General features: G+C 34.4%; 1 protein-coding gene across 6 annotated transcripts in view; it reads right to left on the bottom strand.

The window, feature by feature from the left end:
- Nucleotides 1-24,526, bottom strand: part of LOC143232703 (NGFI-A-binding protein homolog) — a 248,833-nt gene that overhangs the window by 166,277 nt on the left and 58,030 nt on the right. For 4 of the 6 annotated variants that reach the window (XM_076468449.1, XM_076468451.1, XM_076468447.1 and 1 more), the window contains one exon: nucleotides 14,693-14,746. The exons of the other annotated variants lie outside the window; for them this stretch is intronic. In XM_076468449.1, coding sequence (XP_076324564.1) covers nucleotides 14,693-14,746 — 54 coding nt within the window. The remainder of the gene's footprint in view (nucleotides 1-14,692; nucleotides 14,747-24,526) is intronic. 6 annotated transcript variants of the gene reach the window in all.

Consider the following 24,526-nt stretch of genomic DNA (forward strand, 5'->3'; position numbering starts at 1 on the left):
CACTGGCCTCTCCACTTTCCCTGTAAAAAGGCCACTGTTTTCCGCCTTAAACACAGAAAGCATATGACTTTTTGAGTCTGATTATTGAAGTGTAGCCATGGAAATTCAAACCACTTGCCCTGGAAGTTGATATTTTATTTTGCTTTTTGTCGTGATATTAGTTGTGCGTCTGGGCGATATGGCTTTCCACACTGTATCTGTGGAGTGTCAGATTTTTCATTACTGCACAAACTTGTTTCACAACTATCTGGTGGTTCATAATGTGCAATAGTTGTACAAGGTTATTGGATTATCTGCATCTGCGTTTTCACTTCTAGTACTAGTAACTGGCTTGCAGAACTGTCTAATATCGGAAAGTTTCAGATGCTTGCTTGTCATAATTGGAATCTGTTTCCCAGATGACTGAACAGGCTAAAATACAGTCTTTATTGAAAAACTCTAACATACAACGAACGAAGATAGAACAGAATGGAAATAGGACTGAACTGTACAATGTATTTAAGTCGAACGCGCGAACCGGCACAGTGACAACTGAGCCGACTGACCGCCTGGGCATCGCTGGGACAATAATGTGTGCTAATTACAACACAAGTAATTGCAAGTTTCTCGAAAAATACTTAAACAAATTACAAATATATTATATTCCTGTTAAAGCTCATCAAAAAGCAAACACGTTGTGATATAATGTCTATAAGCACGTCTATTAAATAAAAACACCTAAACAAAAACTAGCAATACAATTCGAATAGAGGCTTCATGCCGTTGAAATTGCTCCTTTTGTGTTCTAATTATACAAGAAAATACAATATTTTTACCATCTATGATAAGAGAATATATTGTTCTTTTACCATAAAGTACCAGCACTTTATTAGAGGGTGGTGATAATCAGAAATTTCATGGATTAATGAGAGCCACAAACACAGGTCTAATGAGCCCTGTTGTAAAATCGAGACTCAGACTAGAGAGAGTGGAGGGGGGTGATGTAGGGCGCGTCTGGATCCGAGTGGCCCGAACCTGTCGTTAACCTGTACACTAAGAGTATACTGTGGTATAGCTTCGGCAGCTAAGGAGAGTAAGGCGTTCAACAATAAAACCGGCTAGACATGCATAAGAACAAATGGCGTAGGAAAACCGCACAATATACACATAAGATTGATGCAGCTGCAAGTTACAAATGGCCTGCCAGATCTAGGTCTTAGAAGTTTAGGGTTGGGAGTAATATTTTCGAATTTCATGCTCTGTTCAATCTGTTGTGATGAAAATTTTACTTAATCTTACATTACGTACAAGACATGAGTAGATTCTGTGATTGTGCTTGCAAGCCTTGCATATATACTTAGGCCTACGGACTGATATTTAAGAACTATCGCTTAGATCGAAAAGCTTAGAAGCACGCCTATATTAAAGATGTACATTTCGACTACTGAAAAAGCCTACATCTAGGCCTAATTATGTAATTCGATTGGTAAAAGTACGAGAATCACAAGAACAAACACACAATTTGTAGGCCTATTATGCAATAAAACAATTCAACAGACCAAACTGTACGGGTGGATGATTGTATGCATCATACCCCACACCTAAAATGAAGGGGGATGTATCCCCCATCCCCCCAGGATCTACTCCCCTGGCTATCTGTACTGTGCCAAGGTATATCGAAATCCTGTTTCTAGCCTTATAATTATGCATACTTACAGCTGTGCCACAGTGAAACTCATCAGTTGAAACTTGTAATAATAATATAAATAGTTTATTGTTGTTGAAGTCACATATGAACGGTTAAAAAAGTAAATTTATAACGTGAATGATAAAATCATGCAAGATGTAACTTTCCTGACTATAAAAGATATTTTCTTACTTTTGTCCAACCTTTTTTATTATTATGAAAAGTATTTTGTTGTAGAAATCAATACATAACATGAGATATTACGTCCCTGTACTCCTGCAAGTTTCAACAAAGAATCCCAATGACTTTACGATGTTTCATTGCAACAATAATCAATCTAACTGTACGTTTCATGTTAGGCCTTAATGATAGGTTTCCTTCCTTTATTGCAACTTGTTGGTACAAGCATTCATGTGAAGGACATTTGGAAAAAAAGAAAGAAAAGATTTAGTATTTAATTCGCTCTTTCGAGTGCATATGGTTAAATACATGTACAACATCAGATATTAACAACTTGTTTCACACACTCTACATTGCGGTATACATTATCTTATTACAATATGATATATCTACAGAGTAGACTACATTTATTTATAATACGCAAGTATAACATCTAGAAAAACTAGATATAATACAATACGAAGAATTTATCTTTGAAACTAACCATCACATTTGCGAGATATGGGTGATTGTTTGTTGTGTTTGTTTTGAATTTCGTGCAAAGCTACACGAGAGCTATCTACGGTAGCTGTTCCTAATTTAGCATTGTAAAACTAGATGAAAAGCAGCTAGTCATCACCACCCATCGCCAACTCTTCGGCTACTCTTTTACCAACGAGTAATGGGATTGACAGTCACATTATAACGCCCCCACGGCTGAAAGGGCAAGCATGTTTGGTGTGACGGAAATTCGAACCTGCGCTCCTCGGATTACGAGCCAAGCGCCTTAACCACCTGGTTATGAGATGTGAATGAACGACTACATGAAAACAACTAAATAATATTATTATTTTGTACCCATGACAAATTAGCTTGTAAAACACTAAAGATGTACACATTTTAATGAAAATCAAAGACTATAATGTAGTGTGCGACTTCTTAGTTTATTAATTTATACATAAATATTCTGACAAGGAATCAGCCCGCAGCTTTATATCTCCAAGCAACAACTCCATCCGTAGTGGTCACACAGAGACGAACCGCTCAGATTTTATTCATACTCTAGTTACACAGCAGCAGAGCAGCAATTGATAGCATTATCTCCATTGAACAGCTGTCCCTGGTAAAAATAGAATGTTTGAGTGTGTGTTTTCTTATAACAAAGCCACAACAGGCTATCTGCTATGCCCACCGAAGGGAATCGAACCCCTCATTTTAGCGTAGTAGAGTTACCGCTATCCCAGAGGAGGATGGCATAAATAGAAACTTTTGTTTTTAAATTTTATGTACGTACTTATATCCTCACAGAAACAACAACATTTCTCGGCACCTTCTTAACAAAGTAATAAATAAAATGTTGGTCATTTTCTTCGTTATTTCCTAAGAAACATGCACTCAGTGACTACACTTATTTTCTTATATCAAAGCTATAATTATTTTAAGTTGAAAAATAGTGAAATTGTATTTTCTCAAGGTTCTTTTTTTCTTTTTTGCTTTAAACAGCGAAAGCCATCTTCTCGCAGTTTCACAGTGTATTGCTTTTTCCTGAACGTGTATATTTATTAGTATGTTACATTGATCTAAAGAATATAGCAGCACATTTACGTGGCTGATCACTGGTTATTGTTAACTAATGTTTATATGCAGGACAAAAAAATCCATTCCAAACCTTTTTCTCTCCCCTGCAGTGGTTCAATGAAAAATTTGATTGCTTCTGGTTAAGCAGAAAAGCTACACACTGTGTATCTGTATTGCACCCACCACGAGTATTAAAACCCAGTTTTCTTTTTTACGTTAAATGCCTTCAAATTTACCGCTCACCCACTGAGAACCAATGATAAGCCTGGGGAATTGTAACGCTAAAAATCGGGTTTTGGTACTCTCTACGGACAGAACACATAGCACAATGTGGATCTTAACCAATAACAAGACTAATTATTTCCTAGAATTTCCAATAGATGGATGTCCATAAATTAAGTTCACATCTCTCGAAATAAATCAAAAAAATAAATAAAAGTTCACCCTTGTTTAAAAAAATTATTTATCCGTTAAAAATTAATAGCAAAATATCACAAAAACAGAACAATAATTTCAGAAGTTGGTTGAGATAAACATTTTTCTTTACAAGAAATAAAATAAAATCAGTCAAAAAAGTGCACTTTAAAATTGTTTACAAAATCCTCTTATATTTCTGTCAGCATTAGCGCTTGTTTCAAAATGACATTAAAACACGTAAGGAGTGCATGCAAGTAAAACAGACTAAGTAACAAAAACGATACAGGATATTCATCGAGAAGATAGTCTGAATCCAAATATTTAAATTGGACTTCTTTTTCTCATGCATGAATATCGTGACATGTATTGCTCCGCAACAAGTACGTTTTCACCGCATTTCTGAAAATACTTTGAGTTATTTTATTTTACATCAATGTTTCCATCGTAACTTTGACGTAAACGAAATAGAAAAAAAGAGATACTTGAAATCTATCTCAAGCAGAGAATGTTGCATTCTAGTTGTCTGTTTTATATAATTTACAATTGTTCAAAATACTTTCATGCACTACCAAACATCCATGATATTATATTTCAGAGATAATCCCCATGTTCACTTCTTAACAGAAACAAAAAACAACCAGTCTACAAGTTCTGGAAAAGTCCTATTTTTCATTTTAAGTATACGAACGCTTCCCTTTAAATGGGAAATTGAATAACTAGACGTGTGTTTTGGTTTTTCCTGGGTACAGTTTTCTTGTACATTTATGTTTTTATCGAGAAAATAAACATTAAATCCATTAATAATAGTTTCTTTTTTATTCTATATTATTATTATAAAACTCTTACTGTATACATGAGAAAACCACAATATTAAGATTGTTTGTAACAATGGTATTACTTTCACGTTCGAATAATCATATTTGGTTTAAAACATTTAGTGCTCCCTCCTATGAAAGCGTACTGCATATTTAGACATTAAAAGGCAACAAACCTAACCACTATTACATGAGTATTTTTATTCAGTTTTTGTTCTTGTTTTTATCCAATCGACACGGTGACTGCATACGTACAGAAATTTACAATGTTGCAGAAAACAAAGAAATAATTTCGTGTTATTTATTAAGTCACACAACAATGCCTGTGAATATTGAACAACCAAACAATTTACTGTTGCTTATGTACATATCTTTACGACTTATTAACACAATTGTTCGTATTTCAATAAAAAAATAAACAACTGCACGTATTTCTTCAAATAATACAAATCATAAGAGAATAAAGAAAATATCCCACGGTTTTAATGTGTTACCCAAAAGGAATATATTTGTTAACTTGTAAAATGTTAATTATGTAATTTTTAACTTTTTAGTATTTTGGAAGATATATTTAAAATATTAGTCATTATTAATACTATGATAATTATTCAAATAGTGTGAAACTTTCTGTAGTTAATACTCGAAACTAAAGCAAACTCTAGAACTAGTCACGACGAGGAATTCCCGCCTAATATGAGCTAATGTTATATTTTCAAGTCCGTGATTAGTATTCAAATATATATATATATATATATATTGATTGAAATGAAAATGTTTAAAAGAAAACAGAAGACGAGGGTTAAAGTAATATCAAAATTGCAGAAAATGAAAGAGTCTAAAGTAAGTTCTTGAAAATAATTAAAACAACAATACAGTCAATATTGTGCCTCTTTGTGTCAGTACCTATTGAATTTGTGTTAACTGTATTACTAATCCAATTCAATCTGACATTAATGCTAAGCTATAGTTGCTTAATTACTTGATAAAACCTTTAACATTATTTCATTTACTTAAATATATTATTTTTGTAACCTTTTCTGTCATGTCTGCTTCATTTTGTGCGCAAAGTAGTTTTTTGAGCTTTGCCTATCGCGGAGATTGAACCTTAGATTTTAGTATTTTAATCGCTCGAGCTTACCTCTGAGCCAGAAGGACCTAACCTTTTCTGATTGTTTGTTTTAGAATATCGCGCAAACCTACAAGAAGGAAATCTGCGGTAGACGTCTCTAATTTAGCAGTGTAAAACTAGAGGGAAGACAGCTAGTCATCATCATCCATCGCTAACTCTTGGTTTATTCTTCTACCAACGAATAGTAGGGGATTGACCGTGAAATTAAACATCCCCACAATTGAAAGGGCCATCATGTTTGATAGAACGGAAATTCGAACCGGAGATCCTCAGATTGCGAGTCGAAACCAACTGGTCATGCCGGGCCTAAACTTTTCTGATTTAATACAGGTCTTTAAAAATTAATAACAAACTTATCCACTTAGGTTATTCTAAATACACATAACTTATTGCTCGGGTAAGTAACATGTTTATTAAACATTTAGACTTACAAATTGAAAAGCTTGACTGAAATATAAAACATATATAAAGCTGCAATAGAGAGGAAATGTGAAACTAAAGTTTATATTTTTCTACAATTTTAAACAATATTTCTACTTTATATTCCAATTAATTTGTTTATCATATTTTATTTGTAAACCGTACAATAAACGTTATTCTAACAGTACTTATTTTTCCTTAAGTAAGTACTTGCAAGAAAATATTTTATGCAACTTACAGACCAAGAGTAGTATATTGTTAAAAATGTGTTTTATTGTTATTTATTACCCACTTAACACACAAAATGTTAACACTATAGGAATCATCATCACAGTGATTGTAGCAATTAACTGGACCACCAACAATGACAAAGGTAATGGACATTCATTAAAGTTTTAATCAACCATATTTTTTATTTTGACAATGATTAAAATGCTATAAAGTTATATTTCTAAAAAAGTAATAATCCCTATCTTTACAGTTTCTAATTTGTTTTCGAAATGTGGTAAGTAATCACCATATTATATAATAACAACAATATAGTCAGCATCACCACGTAGTAACCGCTGTGTTTAACATACATACATTTTATTTATGAAAAGTTGGTATATCTTGAATTATAGAAAATTAACTTTTGTATAAAAAATGGAAATGAGTTTCTGAGCTGATATACAACCAGCTTTAGGCAAAATATCTTCGTAATTTGGAATGGAACTTAGGTTGTTGTTTTTTTCTCTAAGTGGTTTTAGCGTAAGTATTTAAACCAAATAAAAACTTCATAATTTTCTAATGCCTTTCAAAGCAAGTTAAACATGTTTACGAATACAATAATAATAGACAAACTATGTGGCCCGGCATGGCCAGGTGGTTAAAGCGTTCAACTCGTAATCTGAGGGTCGCGATTTCGAATCCTCGTTACGCCAAACATGTTCGCCCTCTCAAAGCATTAAAGTGTAAAGATCAATCCCACTATTCATTGGTAAACGAGTAGCCCAAGAGTTAGCGGTAGGTGGTGATTACTAGCTGCTTTCCTGCTGGTATTACATGCTAACTTTGGGACGGCTAGCGCAGATTTCCTTCGTGTAGTTTTGGGCGAAATTAAAAAAAAAACAACATGTAAAATAAATGTTGTAATTAGGTTCTTTTGGGTTTGTCAAAAAACAAGTGTATCACTGAACCTTAAATATTTTTTTCTAGTTCAGCTAAAATTTTTAATTCTATATTTTATTGCAAAAATATCATTTATATATTTGTAATTTAATGACAATTTGAAACACGTATACACTGATATATCCATATGAAAGTTGAGCTACAGAACTTGTGTTATGAGATAGAAACATTAGTTAGTAAAAAAAAGTATTTACAAGCATCATGAAGCGATAATTTTTAGGCATTATTTGTTATTAAGCAAAAAGCTACACAAAGGGCTATTATTATGCTGATAAATATTGTATACCAGTTTTTTTATTGTATCAGCATAATGTGCTTCCTTACACGAGTACCAGAAACCTGTTATACACAAGATAAATCGTATTAAATAAGTCTTAAAATTCTAAAATTTTCAAAAGAGAATACAATTCACACAAATATCTCTATTTTGATTATTTGTTTGTTTGGGAGAGAGAGAGAGTGTCACTTTGGTGCAGTCGTAGTTAAAAAAAAGAAATAAACAAACTGGCCGTCATTGTAAGATCTTCTGTCCATAATTAAATGCTTTGTTTAACAATTAGAAATTCGCAGAATAGAATAAAACAATTGGGGTAAAGCGCATACGCGTTACAAACAAGCCTCGAGCTCGTTACGTCTCGGCTGCAACTGCTGGATACTAATAAGTGGAACACCCTGAATACTTGTAGTCTAGAGCAGATTTCAGAATTTTCCATAGTTACATGAAACTCTGAAATTATAACAACTCTTAATGTTTTGACATTAGATTATTTTCACGAATATTCATATTTGCAAGGAAACAAGGTCGTTCTTCCGCCTTGAAACAGATTTATTTATTTTTAAAGCAAAGCCATAATATACTGTTGTGTCCATTGTTGAGAATCGAACCTCGAATTTTAGCGTTGCAAGTCCGTAGACTTACCACTACCACATCGGAGGGGGACTTGCAACAGCAAAAAAAAACAGATAATCATGATAAATGGTCATCGCCGTCTATAACTGAATAAATTCAACTGTCTTATTGCACTTCTATGATTCTTTAGAAGTATGAGTTAAGCATCACCTCACTCTTTGAACTACTACATTTTAAGCCACTGCAAGCCAGAGTTCAGTTAATTTCACTGCAACAGCCAGTACTCATCCAAATCCCTCTCGCATTTGTTGTAGAATTGGGTGGAACTGAAGATTCCTTCTAACTTGTCCAAAAACGAGATATGGAAAGTTTCGATATTTCGAAATAACTCACAAATTCATATCTAAACTATACATTCCCATCCTTCTGTCCAAAACACAATCTGGACAGAGGGAGTAATTTTTGGGGGCACGTAGAATCTTAGGAAGTTCTGGACACTATATGGTATGAAATAGTATGAATAATTACATCTTCTACTGCAAATTGCATTTTTGATACTTTTGCTTCAGTTTCACTATAACTGGGATAAATGGACAATCGTTTCTTTGATAAACTAAACCGGAACATCAGCAAAAGCATGCTCGTGACTAAAATGCTTGATGTGTTTTCAGTCCGAATAAAATGTTTCAGTTTTATTCAGTGTTTACAATGGTTCATCTATCTTCAAGAAACTTACTACAAAATATCGATGACACGACACAAAATCTGAGAAACTGTGGATCTCTCATTTTGCCATCGGGATAAGTCTCTGAGCGAAGCAGTTGTGTAGAACCTGTAGACATTCTATACCTACTTACAGTGTGGCCGAGAAATTCCACGTGCGCATACGCAAGCTACAATTTTCTATCTTTAGTTTAAAACCTGCTTTCCTCGCCTACTGAAGAACCATGCCAAGGTTCTCAGAATGAGACTGAAATATGTTCTTCTTACTTACATTTGACAAAGAACAAAAGTATAGCCCTTTAAGACGTAAAAAGAAATGTTGAAAACATCCTCTCCTGGACATTGGTTCTTTGCCACTTTTTGGAAAGATTATTCCTACAGTCTCGATCCAGCCCGAAGTTCATGAGAATAACTCCAGCTTCTTACTTTCTGAGCTGCTGATCTAGTTCTCCTCCATCAGCTAAACCACAGCAGAACTAAAGGTTGCTGTAAGAACTTGTAGCCTTAAGTTACTGAGGTTAATTGGGACAGTCTATATAGGTTATTACTAAGTAGTGGAATTGAATTCAAACCACTAATTATTGTCACCTGTGGTCAGTAGATGCCACTGGCGGATGAAATCTGTATCACACCGTGCTAATTTTAGTGACTTCATCTCACCCATAATGAAATTGTGAAGGTTTGTGTTTTGAAATGTTCATGCTCAACCCAGGTCTACACTGTTCAACAACCTGCTGTATCTCAGTGATCCTTAGAAGATCACGGCATAAAATACTCCAGACGTTGTATGATTCAAAAACTCCAAGCCATTTTTATCTTTCTTGTACTAGCATCATTTTAATTTTTTTCTATATGCTGCTCATATTGAAACGATAAATGATTCATATTTTATACTGCATGCGTCTCCTAGAGAATTGTTGGTTTTTCACAAACCTATTTAAAAGCTATCTGCACAAGTCACAACAAATTATAAAGTGACAGGTTAGACGGAAGGCAAGTAGTCCAATCTCTACCACTCATTGCAAACCGGTCATCAAGATATCTGAAAACAACAGGTCAATTTTCTGCCGAAATATACAAGATTTTCCCCAAAAATAAACCCCTTCAATGTGCTTATTAATCATTATCTGTTAGTTCACCGTTATACTACATTTTATACACATGATATAATATTAATACCTAGAATATTAGTAGCTGGAATACCCTGGAATGATTACTAAAAATTCGAATAAGCCGTTAACCTGAAAAAAAAAAAACAGTTTTAATCTTTATTTCCTGGATACTCATATGAGTTTTACAATGAATATTGACCTGATGTTTACACGAGAAACACCAAAGCACACTTGTGTGTACTTGGAAGCAAATTTCTGACATTTACATTCAATCATTTCCACAAATGTGAAAAAAGAAAGTTCACTTCTTCCATATTTATAAGGAAAATATAATATTTTAGACAACGCAAGACTTGTATCAGGATGCGCTAAACCATATTAAGTGCCGCTTGTTTCACTAAATTTTGAATATGTTTATTTCTCCTCTGATATCAATTGAAATGCATTATCAACCCATAGGTGGCAGTACGATATCGTTATAATTTAACTGTTGGTGTTAATGGCTGTCTAGGACAGCAAACGTGCTTTGCTGTTGATTATTATATTTATCCTGCTTCAGTTCTGGTCGTATATTGATGTATACACTTCTGAATAGCACGATTATTGATTCAGGTTGGGCTGTAAAGTCTAATTCAGTCGAATTCTGCTTGTGATACTGTAAGTTTATCGAGCCTTTCGGTTCATAGGTAGTGTATCGTACGATAGTTGGCAACACGAGTATCAGAGCATAGCTGGAGGAAGAAGTGGGTTAGGTTACCTACAAACACAGGTAGGTCATCGGGCAGTTTATCAGACGTACACAATAAGTGATAGTGATATGTATATAGATACACACACACACACTTTAAAGTAACGGTTTCGTCAAGCCTAATGCATTTCAGCTTTGCCTCTTTTCACTTTTTGACATTGATGTGTAAAAGCGTATAATTTTAAATTATTTTACAAATTGAGGGAAAAATAGAATAATCTGCAATATGAAAACGTGTACAAGTTATGTGCATTACCTATGAACGAACATTATTTTTGTATGACGCACTCGTTTTATGATATTAAGTATGAATTTGTTCATGTACTTTTCATTACATACATGAATAAAATATATTGACAACAAAACATTTTGGCAATAAAGAAATAACTTGGTCAGAAAATAATGTTCATATATAAATTATGTTATGTTTAAAGAACTTAAAAATATTGAATATATTGAAAGTAGCCAACCGGTAAGCGCACTACATTCAAGAAAAAAGTTTGTTTTTTTTTGTTCAATGTGCTCAATTTTCCAAATTCAAATATTTCCCAATCTTATGATTTTGCTGAACGTTTTACCAACCTTAATTCCTTGTGGAAGATGTAGATTGAACAGACTTCAATATAAATTGTGATAATGTCGCTTGAGATTCGCGAGTAATGCATGTGGTGTTCCTTTTAGTTACTGGTAACTGTTTTATGTTTATATTAGAAGCTAAGCCAAAGGAAGAGACAGTACTTATGAAAATGATATCTCATACGTGTAGAGTTTTCCTTGGGGAGAGGAGAGGTGGCAAGATAACTAAAACATGGAAAGTTAATTAGATCTTCATATTATGTACCTTTCACGAGGGTGCGACCCCGGGTACCCTATATACTCGGCGCCTGTGATCTTATGATCAGGAGGTGGTGGCTAACACTTAAAGATACCAGCCTGATATCAATTATTCGGATACATACATCACAGTAGTGTCCTTTCCATCGACACTGAGTCAAACCTCCGTTTTCAACGACCAGACCAGGAAAAGTCATATGTAGGAACCGAAACGTAGGAAAAACATATTTAGTAATTAAGAAATATTAGCAATTAATAAATAGCACAGGTCTATAAATTTAAACTTCACGTGATTTTTGCTATCACGTAAGGATTTTTTACAAATCTGGAAGAAACAAAACAGCTCTTACTTAGATCAAATTTACAACAACTTTACCATAAATATAACAGAATATGTTTGGGTCATTTACATAAACTCTTGTTGCCATAATGGCAAATAAGTAATACTGTAAAGAAAAAATAATATTTAAAAAGTGCACACATAAACAAATACTATCCAGAAACGATGCGATCATGCATCCTATTAACCGTTTCTCTTAGATCCTAAAACGATCGATAAGACTCGAGTTATTATTGGTCTAGAGAAATCTATGGCCAGTGGTTGTCAAACCTTTAAGCATAAATGTGACCAGGTTTCAATGAAAATAATTCACTTATGTAAAAGTACCTATGACGTTTTGTGAAAAATCTGTACGTGATGGAGAAAAATGGATATCATTTTCGAATTTAGCGTACAGGAATTATAGTAGATCATGTAAAAATTAAGACATTAAAGCCATCGCATTGTTGTGTAATTAGTCTTAGGTAATCATATGGACTACTACCATGACAATAGTTGATATCCAATCAACACTACCTTACAGTACATAGTACAGTGCCAGTACTATGCTTTCTATACATGGTACATTTTTACACATATACCCAATCAATTCGCTAACCTATGCCGCCTTATTAACTCTACAGTCGTCACGATGAAATATCTTTCAAGTTACAGCCTTTAATAATATTTTAAAATGCATTTATTAACATTCAGTATCTGAACATCACCCAACGTGCACAGCACTTGTGTAACATGTTGTTTTACCATGTGCAGTCTACCAGTTCAACATTTGAAGTGTTTCTTTCAGCCTATACAGCACAAAAATAAATTGGAATTTATAACATTAGTTATGACAAGACAAAACTACTTTATAATAATTGCAGAACACCCTACTAGCCATAATAATGACATTGATTACAAATTATGATTATGTTGAAAATATATTTTTTTATGTTGTATAAAAGTTTCTTTGTTCGTTTGTTAAATGACTCGCAAAGCTATACGAGGGCTATCTGCGTGGGCCGTCTCTAATTTTACAGCGGTAGACTAAAGGTAAGGTAACTAATGAACATCATCCATTCTAAACTGTCAGGTTTCCATTTTACAACGAATAATGAGATTTACTTTCACACTGTAACGTCCCCACGGCTAAAAGGGTGAATATGTTTGATGACTGGATCCGAACTCGCGACCAGAATTACAAGTCGAGTGCCTTAACTACCAAGCTATAATAGACTATGTGTATATAAATGCATATGAAAATTCGTTTAAAATCAAATTGCTTGCGATAAGCACCCACTTATCTTCGTATGCACAACTTAAGTTAATTATTATGCATGAGAAACCTACACAGACAAGATTCAAATGTTTCTATATAGCAAAATAGCAATCTTAAATATTTCATGGTAGGATTCTTTCAAAGTTTTTAATTACTATTATTTAAAATTTACTACTAAAAGTCAAATATTTACCACTATTCGGGCACTTTTGTAACCCTATTTATGAAATAGGTTTACCACGCTTAAAGACATAACTAAGACAATGAGTCTTACGGTTTACAACGCCTTAGCTGGAAACGCCTATTATCATAACAGGACGGATAGTAATTTAAATCACAAGAACATTTACTAACTCAGTATGGGTTTTCAGTAACAGCGAAAAGAATACATAACAACATCTTAGTGTACCTTATTTGTAGCTAACTGCTCCTTTACTTCAGCAGGTGACAAAAAATATAACATTTCTACCATATTGTAACGTAATATCACACACGTTACAACTACGTATCCTGGCAAAACTAGTTGCTCTTTTTCTTTGTTTGTCTTTCACAGTATGTATTTTCAATTTAGATGGTCAAAGTTAGTTTTTACCTCTTTTAGGTCTTTGGTTTTGATTATATTGTTTTGCGTTTCATATTAAACTTAAGCCTACAGTTTTACGGTTTTATGCTACTCAAAGGCAATAGTTTGTTCGTTTTTTTAATTTCGCGCAAAGCCACACTAGGACTATTTGCGCTAGTCGTCCCTAATTTAGCAGAGGAAAGGTAATTAATCACCACCACCCACCGCCAACTCTAGAGCTACTCTTTTATCAACAAATAGTGGGATTGACCGTCACATTATAACGCCCCACGGTTGAAAGGGTGAGCATGTTTGGTGTGATGGGGATTCGAACCTGCGACCCTCGGATTACGAGTCGAAAGCCTTAACCACCCGGTTATGCCGAGCTTAAAGGCAAGTCTTAACACAATAACACATTGTTATTTTGTATGTTCGAATTTATACACAACTGAATCTCAATATTTTCAAAAAACATTGCCTCGTAACTTACCTTTCTCCCTAACACATAATTAAAAAACAAGTGTACTACTACATGGCGTACAGTTTATACATTTACACAATGTTGCGTAGTGAGAATTAAAACAAAAAACTTGCAGACGACAACCAGTCTGTAATAATTTTAGTAATTTTTACTAGATCTAAACGTATACAATAAAGTGTAATGTTAAAGTTTATACCTACCTGAACAAATGACACTGCTAAATATTTACATAATCCTCCAGTTGGAGGGCGTAAGTTACACAGAAATAAATAAATAAAACTTCAGGTTATAAAAAGTTAATGAAGTGGGTATACCTGGTTCGTACATATACAAATATAACAGAAAGTTCTAAACTATATTAAAAAAAAAAAAAAAGAATAACCGCCAAATAACTTCCTAATGGATTGCGTTATCACCTGTAAACACATACCTGTTTGCCGAAAGGAGGCGCTGTGATGTTTTCCGAACATCCTTCCAACATAACCTGAGTAAAACAAAGTACCTATTCAGTCAGTCAGATAATGGCGGGAATGTGGCCCTCTCACGAGATAAGATAAAATGTTTACTTTATAGAGCTAATAAGTATTATAAAACACATATGTACAGACAAAAAATATTTACGTAAACGAGTATAGATATTCATCTCAGACATTATGTATTATCTATACTCACCTGATCGTTAAAATATTCAATTGGCTGATTTGACTGAGATGATTGAATAAATTGGTTAACTTACTCGATAATTTTGAACACAAAACACAATTGTTAAATTTACTTAGTCAAAGTAATTAACTGCTTTAATCAGGTTGTAGATTTCGAAATATTCTTTGAAATATCCCCGGGAAAAACCTAATAATAAAACAACAACAAAGGAAATGGAAGTGTAAGATGGCATATTATTTGGTTTCACCAAGAATATTTCAAAGTTCCAAAGAAAATGAATTTGATTGTTTCCATTGGATATATACATGGCGTGCACTAAGAATTGTGTAACGTCGCGTAGAAAACTATAGAATCTACATGCCGAAATCAACTTCAGCGATTTATATAGCAACAATTATATATAACTAATAATTTTCAAATGGTAGTTTTTAATTTTTTTCGAAAAGTATTTTCACGCAGTTTTCCTACAAGAATGATTTTAACTCTGTAATCTTCACAATGAACTATACCGAACAATGGAAAACAGAAAGTTTTAAATTACAATGATGCGTGAGCTGTTGTCTAGGTCAAACTGCCAAAAACTAAGAGCTAAAACAAGATAAACTCATGAAACTTAATTTTTCCATCCATTCTTTTAACAAACTAATAATACACGATATTTTTGAACAAGATAAGAAACAAAACATTGAAAACATCAAGATATACGGTTTAAGAAAAGCAAAAAGGCACAAAAATTATTAGATTCATCACACAAGTAAAATTTATTCAAAATGTTTTATGCAACAAGAAGGAAATACGAATCATTTCTAGAATTAAAATAAATAACTATGAAAGTGACATTTTTTGAACCGCGTTTTACAGACGATTCTATTAAAGAAAAAAACACTTTTCATTGAGATTTCAATGTACAGTGTATATCTAATGCTAGAAGGAAAAGAGCATAGTTGAGAAAAGACAGCAGTTCTCCTGCTGCCAGTTAGTTCTTGCCTAAATTTTTTGTCGTTTTTATGATCCGTTCCGATAAGAACAAAAAAAAGCCAAGATACTCCGTTTTCTCTCTCACTCTCTCTTCCCCTTTTTTCTAAACTTCATCTCGTTGAAAATACCCGACACCGATCGATCTTAGTGAAGCAGAGTAGGAAATAAAACTCTGGGCTTCAATACCCGACACCGATCGATCTTAGTGAAGCAGAGTAGGAAATAAAACTCTGGGCTTCAATACCCGACACCGATCGATCTTAGTGAAGCAGAGTAAGAAATAAAACTCTGGGCTTCAATACCCGACACCGATCGATCTTAGTGAAGCAGAGTAGGAAATAAAACTCTGGGCTTCAATACCCGACACCGATCGATCTTAGTGAAGCAGAGTAAGAAATAAAACTCTGGGCTTCAATACCCGACACCGATCGATCTTAGTGAAGCAGAGTAAGAAATAAAACTCTGGGCTTCAATACTCTGGGCCCGACACCGATCGATCTTAGTGAAGCAGAGTAGGAAATAAAACTCTGGGCTTCAATACCCGACACCGATCGATCTTAGTGAAGCAGAGTAAGAAATAAAACTCTGGGCTTCTTTTTTCTTACCAGAAAGTGGTTAAAACTAAAAAATCGTTCATTCTTTTCATCTTTTTGTTTATTCAATGTATTTTTTCATGCAAGCTACAATGGTGTAAGAAAATATTAGCCCATTAGGAAATGTTCAGTTTATATTTAAAATTTAATAAAGTCGTTAAAATAATTATGAAAATATAATGAACACGATTTCTATTGTTATATATGATTGTGTTGTTTTAACACAACCTGAATGTCTGTAGTCGTGTTTCAAGTTAAAAAGCCATCAAGCAGTGGCCCACCTAGATGTAATGGATTAAAATGCTTCCTGCTTCTCTTCACTAGACTTTAAACAGTAATTTCAATACAAAGTAATAAAAACAAAACATTTGATAACTGTGGCTCAGAATATTGGTACAGAATAAGAGAATAATTTTGTAGCACACTTTATACGTTGTTGCGTGTATAAACCAATCAAAGCGTTAGTATACGGCGGAAATCAAGCCAACCTGTAGCCGAAAACCACATAAATTATTTCATACTCTGCATACTTGTCGTTATACTTCCGTTCTTAGCCTATAATTACACTTTAGGAATTGAGCACAAAAATACAAAGTTCTACCTTTTCCCTATAATCATTTTGTTTTTCACGTTCGTTAAGAAAAATTGTAATATTTTGAAGGGGTAAATAGAGAAATAACAAGGGGTTCGCTACACAGATATCACAACATATTCCTGTTCTACGCTCCGACAATTCATTAGCATGGACAGAAAAGAATGAAAATAAGTAATGGGAATTTTCATAAGCTTGTAACTCCAACACTTTAAATTAAAGAAAAACTATTGAACGTAGAGAACAATCTGCATTTTTATTTTTTACAGACTAATAATATTCGAAAACTTCCAACTTTACACAAATTCCAGAAGAATATAGAAATCGTCTGTTTTGATTTTAGAACAGTCATGTTGAGCTGTCTTCTACGTTTACTGCGGGAATCGAAGTCCACATTTTAGCAGACTTGTCACTTTTCCCACCAGAGAACAGTACAGCGATGGATATGTCATACTGTTATGTAAAATATTGTTTTATTGCCAGTAAAACAAAGTGTTTTTTTTCTTCTTTTTGTTTTATAGGCATTTTATTTTGCTAAAATTTTTTGTGATAAAAGTTATTCATTCAAATAAAATGAAAAGATACAAATGCTAGACGAAATCATGTTTGAATTTCAAGTCAAATTTACAGTAATTATAGGTTCAAACAAATAGCAAGAAAATATAATCGGATAAAACAAACAGGCTATCAGATACACCTCTGTATACAATATGATAATTTACAGAAGATTCATACATAGGTATACATATCTAACGGACAAACGCATTCATACAGAATTTTCTACAATTTAGTTTTCGTATATGCATGAAAAGATAGACAATAACTACATGCATGAGCCATCTCCAATTTTGAAATAATAGAATTCAGGTAAAATAACTAGTTAACGGCACCCGCAGCCAACTTTTTGAGTACTCTAATTAAATAATAGGATTTTACCGTTACTCTTATTACATACCCATGACCCCAAAGTGTGAAACACGATTTTTTGTGGGAACACAACGGGAACCATAGACATTCAAATCTACAGTTCGGCACGCTAATAACTAAGGCTACGCCCGGTCGATTGTTCTACAAATACTGTAATTTAAATTGCGAATTACACATATTACATAAATATGTGTACACATTTTCATTACCGAAGGTTAAATTTTGATTTAATTCATAGTTCCAAATTTTCAGCAACTAACAATACTCATTACATTAAAATATATGTAATAATTACTGTTTTCAAATACTCTAACACTATATTCAAAAAAAGACTTGATGTTTGGATACTTTGCAAAATTAATAAATGCCGTAGATGCTTCTTACAAAAACAAAAGTATTCGCTATTATAAATGTTGTAGTATTTTCATTAAAACTGCATAATGAAATCAAAATATAAACTGAAACGATCTCTTATCTGAAGTTATTTGACATTCATATCCGATAGAAAAAAACATTAATTAGTTTATTTTTTAGCATTAACAAAATATACAATTTGAAAAAATATATTATATTTATGAGCACAGAACGCAATTTTAAAATTGAGAAACGTGTCTATAGTACAGTTATATTCAAAGAAAATAAGAGACGCTCCATTTCTTAGAGGGGGAAAAAATGTTTTCAACGATCTCAGCTTTTCGAGAAACTCACTAAACGTGTTTTTTTTGTTGTTGTTGTTGTTCCACAATATTGATTTGTACCCTTCGTCGCGCGCTGTCTGCTCACTTTCGATACAGTGAATATATATTATTTAAAATTTACACACACGAACATGTACGGTAGTGACACATCTATGAATGTTTTTTTCTCTTCCTTTCAAAATAGTAGAGACGAAAGGTTTACGAGCTTTCATGGAATATAAATTGTTCAACATTTGAAAAAGTCGCCTGTAACTTTGACGCTTCACGAACCCCCCTCGTCTAACCCTTTGATACCCTTGAGAAGAATAACAGCTAAAAATATAGCAAGCAACTTGTACGGTGTGGGCCGTTTCATCTGATAAGAGAAAGAAAAAAAAGGCACACAATATCAATGCAGCTTGTAACTCTTTCTTACACAAGCCAGTCTCTCAGCCCAACAGCTCAACGTGGGCACGAAATCATACACGTGCATAAACGTATACTGTAAGCTTTCAAAGCCACCATCTAGCCTATGTTTTTTCGTCAACCCACCCACCCCATGTTTTTAGACTCAAATAAAAGACAATTCAACATCTCGTGCACAAAGCACTAACTCTACTCACAAGCGTGCGATATATCCACTAAACAGGTCTTGCTGACTAGGTTTTTAAAAACATTATTATATCTCCCTCCATCTTCCAGTTTCTATAGATAAAGTAATGAAGCATTCTGATAATGCAACCATCATTAGGGCGAAACCAGGTGGTCTAGTACAGGGAGTAGCAGTGAGTAAAGAAATTACACAAAATAACATGACTGAATTTACAGCGTTTACCATGTTTAAAGTAGTCCATTTAAATAACTTTGTTTAATACTTCTAGAACTAACATAATTAACTCTAAAAAATTCTTAAAACAACATTATTTTTTGGTTGGAGTTAAACACAAAGCTACACCATGAATAATTTGTGCTCTGCCCACCACGAGTATCGAAACTCGGTTTCTAACGACGTGTGTCCTTAGATAGTACCGCTGTGTCACTGGAGAACAATCAAACAAATTTTATCCATAAATGATACTTACTTTGTACGATTAACATCACGTAAAACGTATATATGTTAATATATATTTACTACAGCTGTGTGTGTTTACGTCCAGAACAATCTCTTTCAGCGTCAAGGGAACATATAGAGATGACATTTTCTTGCTCCTTTTATATTTAAGCCAAATAGCGGGTTATATGTAAAAGATAAAGGTATCCGTTGCATAACACTTAAAATCTTGTATAGTTACTGACTCAAAAGTTTCCATTTTAATGCACTCAAATTGAAAACTAGGCCGTGTCATCACACGACTCGGAGAACATTAAAAGTAGAAAAATAACTAACGTAATTTCGTCGTGAAACGCACATTAGATTTGATCGACTTTTTACAAGTTTGACAAACAAAAGTATTACAACTGACAAACACACCCATTGAAACCGGTAGCCTTAATTGTTATGGTGTTTCATTTTGTAACAATTCAGTAAACGGTGCTTGGACCTATAAAGAAACTGTGGCAACGTCAGTGACCAAAAGTCTGTTTTAGAGTTGGTACACATACAACACAATTATAAAAGTCAAGCCATTTTTTGTTCTAGGTATAATCAACGTCACGAGAAAAAGAAATTCAAACAATGTATCTCTCTCAAGACCGGCTCCACATTATCGTGCATGTTTACATTTATTTCAACAACGAAAAAAAGAACTTAGTCTTCAAAAGAAATTATAAATAAATAATATATATATTTACAGTCAAGATTGTTTGTCTTTAAGCACAGCATTAACAACAGACAATGTGCGCTGCTTCTACCACGGGTATCGAACCAAAAGTTTTAAAGTATAAATCCTCGAGCTTATCGCCGAGTCACCTGGGGGCTACAGTTAAATACTTACTAATAATACATTTTTATCTATCAAGGTTATCTACTCTAAATAGAAATTATATTTCAGTTTAGTAAGAATATTTGTAGATCGAGCTTAAACTAGTGGTTAGCGTACCAAGATTGTGAAACCATGGTTCGTGTCCCATCGCCACCAAATTGCGCTGTGTTCGTGGGTACGCCTCAAGAATGGCAAAGAAGTGTACACTACTGGCCAAAATCTTAAGGCTAATGAACATAAAAGAAAAATATGCATTTTGCGTTGTTAGATTCAACCACTTATTTGAGTAGAGCTTCCAAAGATTAGAATAAGAAAAGGGAAAATAAAAATAAAAAACTTTTTTATCATTTAATAGGGAAAATGTGAACACGATGAAATTAGCCTAAATACTAGCTGGTCTAAACTTTAAGACCATACCAAAAAGAAGTCCTAAATAGGGTAAGAAATGCCCAACAAAAGGTCTCAGTAGTGAGTTAAACAGCCGTCATTGCGAATAACTTCAAACGTACGCTTTGTCATGGTCGATATAAGCGTTTGCAGAAGGCTGGCTAGAATATCATTCCAGGTGGCGAAGATGGCTTCACGAAGACCATGCACTGTTTAGAATTGACGTCCATTTCCATAGACTTCCCTTGCCATCCACCCCCAAACATTTTCAATGGGGTTCGGTTCGGGCGAACACGCTGGATGGTCCAAAAGAATCACGTTATTCGCCATGAAAAAGTCCTTTGTCCTGCGGGCATTGTGGATTGTAGCGTTGTCCTGCTGAAAGATGCAGTCATTTCCACACAAGCGAGGGCCTTCAGTCAATAAGAATGCTCTCTCCAACACGCTAATGTAGCCAGCTGCTGTTTGACGCCCCTGTATAACCTGAAGCTCCATTGTTTCATGGAAGAAGAAGCACCCCAGATCATGATGGAACTTCCTCCACTGTGTCATGTAGAAAATGTCTTGTTTGGAATTTCGCACAAAGCTACTCGAGGGCTATCTGTGCTAGCCGTCCCTAATTTTGCAGTGTAAGACTAGAGGGAAGGCAGCTAGTCATCACCACCCACCGCCAACTCTTGGGCTACTCTTTTACCAACGAATAGTGGGATTGACCGTCACATTATACACCCCCACGGCTGGGAGGGCGAGCATGTTTAGCGCGACGCGAGCGCGAACCCGCGACCCTCGGATTACGAGTCGCACGCCTTACGCGCTAGGCCATGCCAGGCCTTAGAAAATGTCTCCTGTAAGATATCCTTATCGTACCAGTAACGTTGGAAGCCATCTGGACCATCTAGGTTAATTTATTTTCTCATCAGAGAACAAAACCTTCTTCCACTTTTCTACGTCCCATGTTTGGTGCTTCTCAGCAAAGTTTAACCGAGCTGTTTCGTGGTGTGGAAAGAGGCGTGGCCTTTGAAGACGTTTATGGTTTTTAAAGCCTTTCTCTCTTAGATGCCGTTTTGTTGTTCTTGAGCTGCATACTGCGTCGGTAAGGGCCTTAATCTGGTTCGACAATCAGCTGGTGTCTTGCCGGACAACCCGTCGAATCCTCCTATTCAACGCCGGCGAAATTTTCTTGGGCCGACCACTTAAAATTCTCGTTCCGTATCCCTCGGGATCTTTTAAGAAATTTGCAACAGCAGTTTTACTACGCCCAATCTCACCAGCGATGGCACGTTAAGATAGACCTTGCTTTTGCAGCTCAACAATTCTGCCACGTTCAAACTCTGTCAACGTTTTAGCCTTTGCAATACTTTTACCCAATGTAACACAGAAAATGTCAGTGGGAGATGTTGACAACGCTAATGCTTGAACACAAATCACTAAATTTCGTTACGTGTTTACCGATTAACGCTTCATTTCTGTATGGTCTTAAACGTTTGACCAGCTAGTATTTAGGCTAATTTCATAGTGTTTACATTTTCCCTAATAAATGCTAAAAAAGTGTTTTTTTTCCACTTTCTTATTTTCATCTTTCAAAGCTTTACTCAAATAAGTGTCGAGTCTAACAACGCAAAATGCATATTTTTTTTCTTTATGTTCATTGGCCTTAAGATTTTGGCCAGCAGTGTAACTATTCATTTAGAAAAATTTAGCCCACGAATTAGCGATAAATACTGTTACTACTTGCCTTCCTTCTACTCCGTTTGTTCAACATTTGGGACAACTACAAGCTAACGGTCCTTGTGTAGCTTTGCACGAAAATACTAATATAAAAAAAAAAAACAAGAATATTTAACTTCAAAAGGAATCTCTTTTTCAGCCTAATATTCACTGTACGAAAATTTATAGACTTAACATCATAAGATTTTAAGTAAAAATTAATGTACATTTTATCTTATTATAAATGTCTGCTTAGAAAAATAAAAATAGTTTTTCAACTTGCTTACTTTAAATATTAGTAGGCCACATTTGCTCATATTAGGTTCTTTTCTATATTTAAGATCGGTCACTCGGGTGTTTTGTATTAGTCAAGAATTTTTGGGCCCGGCGTGGCCAAGCGTTTTAAGGCATTCGACTCGTAATCCGAGGGTCGCGGGTTCGAATCTCGATCGCACCAAACATGCTCGCCCTTTCAGCTGTGGAGGCGTTATAATGTTACAGTCAATCCCACTATTTGTTGGTAAAAGAGTAGCTCAAGAGTTGGCAGTGGGTGGTGATAACTAGCTGCCTTCCCTCTAGTTTTACACTGCTAAATTAGGGACGGCTAGCACAGATAGCCCTCGAGTAGCTTTGCGCGTAATTCACAATCAAATAAACAAGAATTTTTACACTCGAGTGACTAGCCCTGACAGCAACCCTACAGAGCAAGCATGTTGGGTTACAGGTGTGTATTGTCATATTAAAGTGTTAGGGTTTGTTTTTTTTTTCTTTCCTGAAAGAAATTACTTTTTGATCTGGATACGGTCTGTATATATGAAAGACCAATTTTCCTTAACAATGTCGTGCCCTATAGTCATACAAACAGTTTAAACATTGACAACATTTATTATTTTTACCATGGACGCAATCCAAGCTACTAGACGAGAAAAAATGTGTCATGTCAATAGAACTGTCGTTTGCAAAAAATGTCTAACTTCATCTAAATTATATTTATGATGTTACGAATACACGTATATTAAAAAAAAAAAAAACAATGAAAGACAAAACTACAAAACTGTAACCAGTGTTTTCGACGGATGGACCTTTCTTCCTCAAGGTCAAACTGTTCGTAGAAGATGTTTACCTTCACCAAACTTTTGTGCAGCAAATTCTTCCCTCGAAAACATTTTCAAAGTTTTAAAAAATTGTTAGGGTTTTCTATACTTGTTTAAACTGAATGCTGAAATGTATATGTATAAAATTTCATTTTAATGCGTATAAAAAGAACCATAGCTCAGCAATAAGCGTGAGGGCTTTTAACACTAAAATTCGATGTTTGATCCCCATGGTGGGCACGGTACTGATAATTCATCAAGCTGATTTGCGTTAAAACAAAGAGAAAAAATGCAAAATTTTGTATTATATAGTTATTCCTGAATTACCACAAAAGTTAAGAATACTACTCTTCCTTGTTCACAAAATTGCGCAACGTTGGAGACGAGGGCTAATCTATATAAAACTTTATGTCACCACTTCTCTATACGAAAAAGCAAATACGTACACGCACGCCATCCGATATCCCATAATAGCGCAACCTGTAAAAACAGCACTGGTAAAAATATAAAAAGCAGGTAAGAAAAAAAAACAAAAACAATATAACACTCAAACTAGCACTAGTAACGCTGGTTCCAGTAATAATGGCAATGCCAGAAAGTTTAAAGAGCAACCTGGTGTGTGACCTGGTTATTCGTATCTTGTCCGAATAAAAAAGCACTATTCAGTTTCAATTCACATTTCACACTGATTCTTGTTTTAAAAAAATGACTCACGCTATGATTT

Source organism: Tachypleus tridentatus, chromosome 11 (assembly GCF_004210375.1).
Source record: "Tachypleus tridentatus isolate NWPU-2018 chromosome 11, ASM421037v1, whole genome shotgun sequence".
Lineage (NCBI taxonomy): Eukaryota > Metazoa > Arthropoda > Merostomata > Xiphosura > Limulidae > Tachypleus > Tachypleus tridentatus.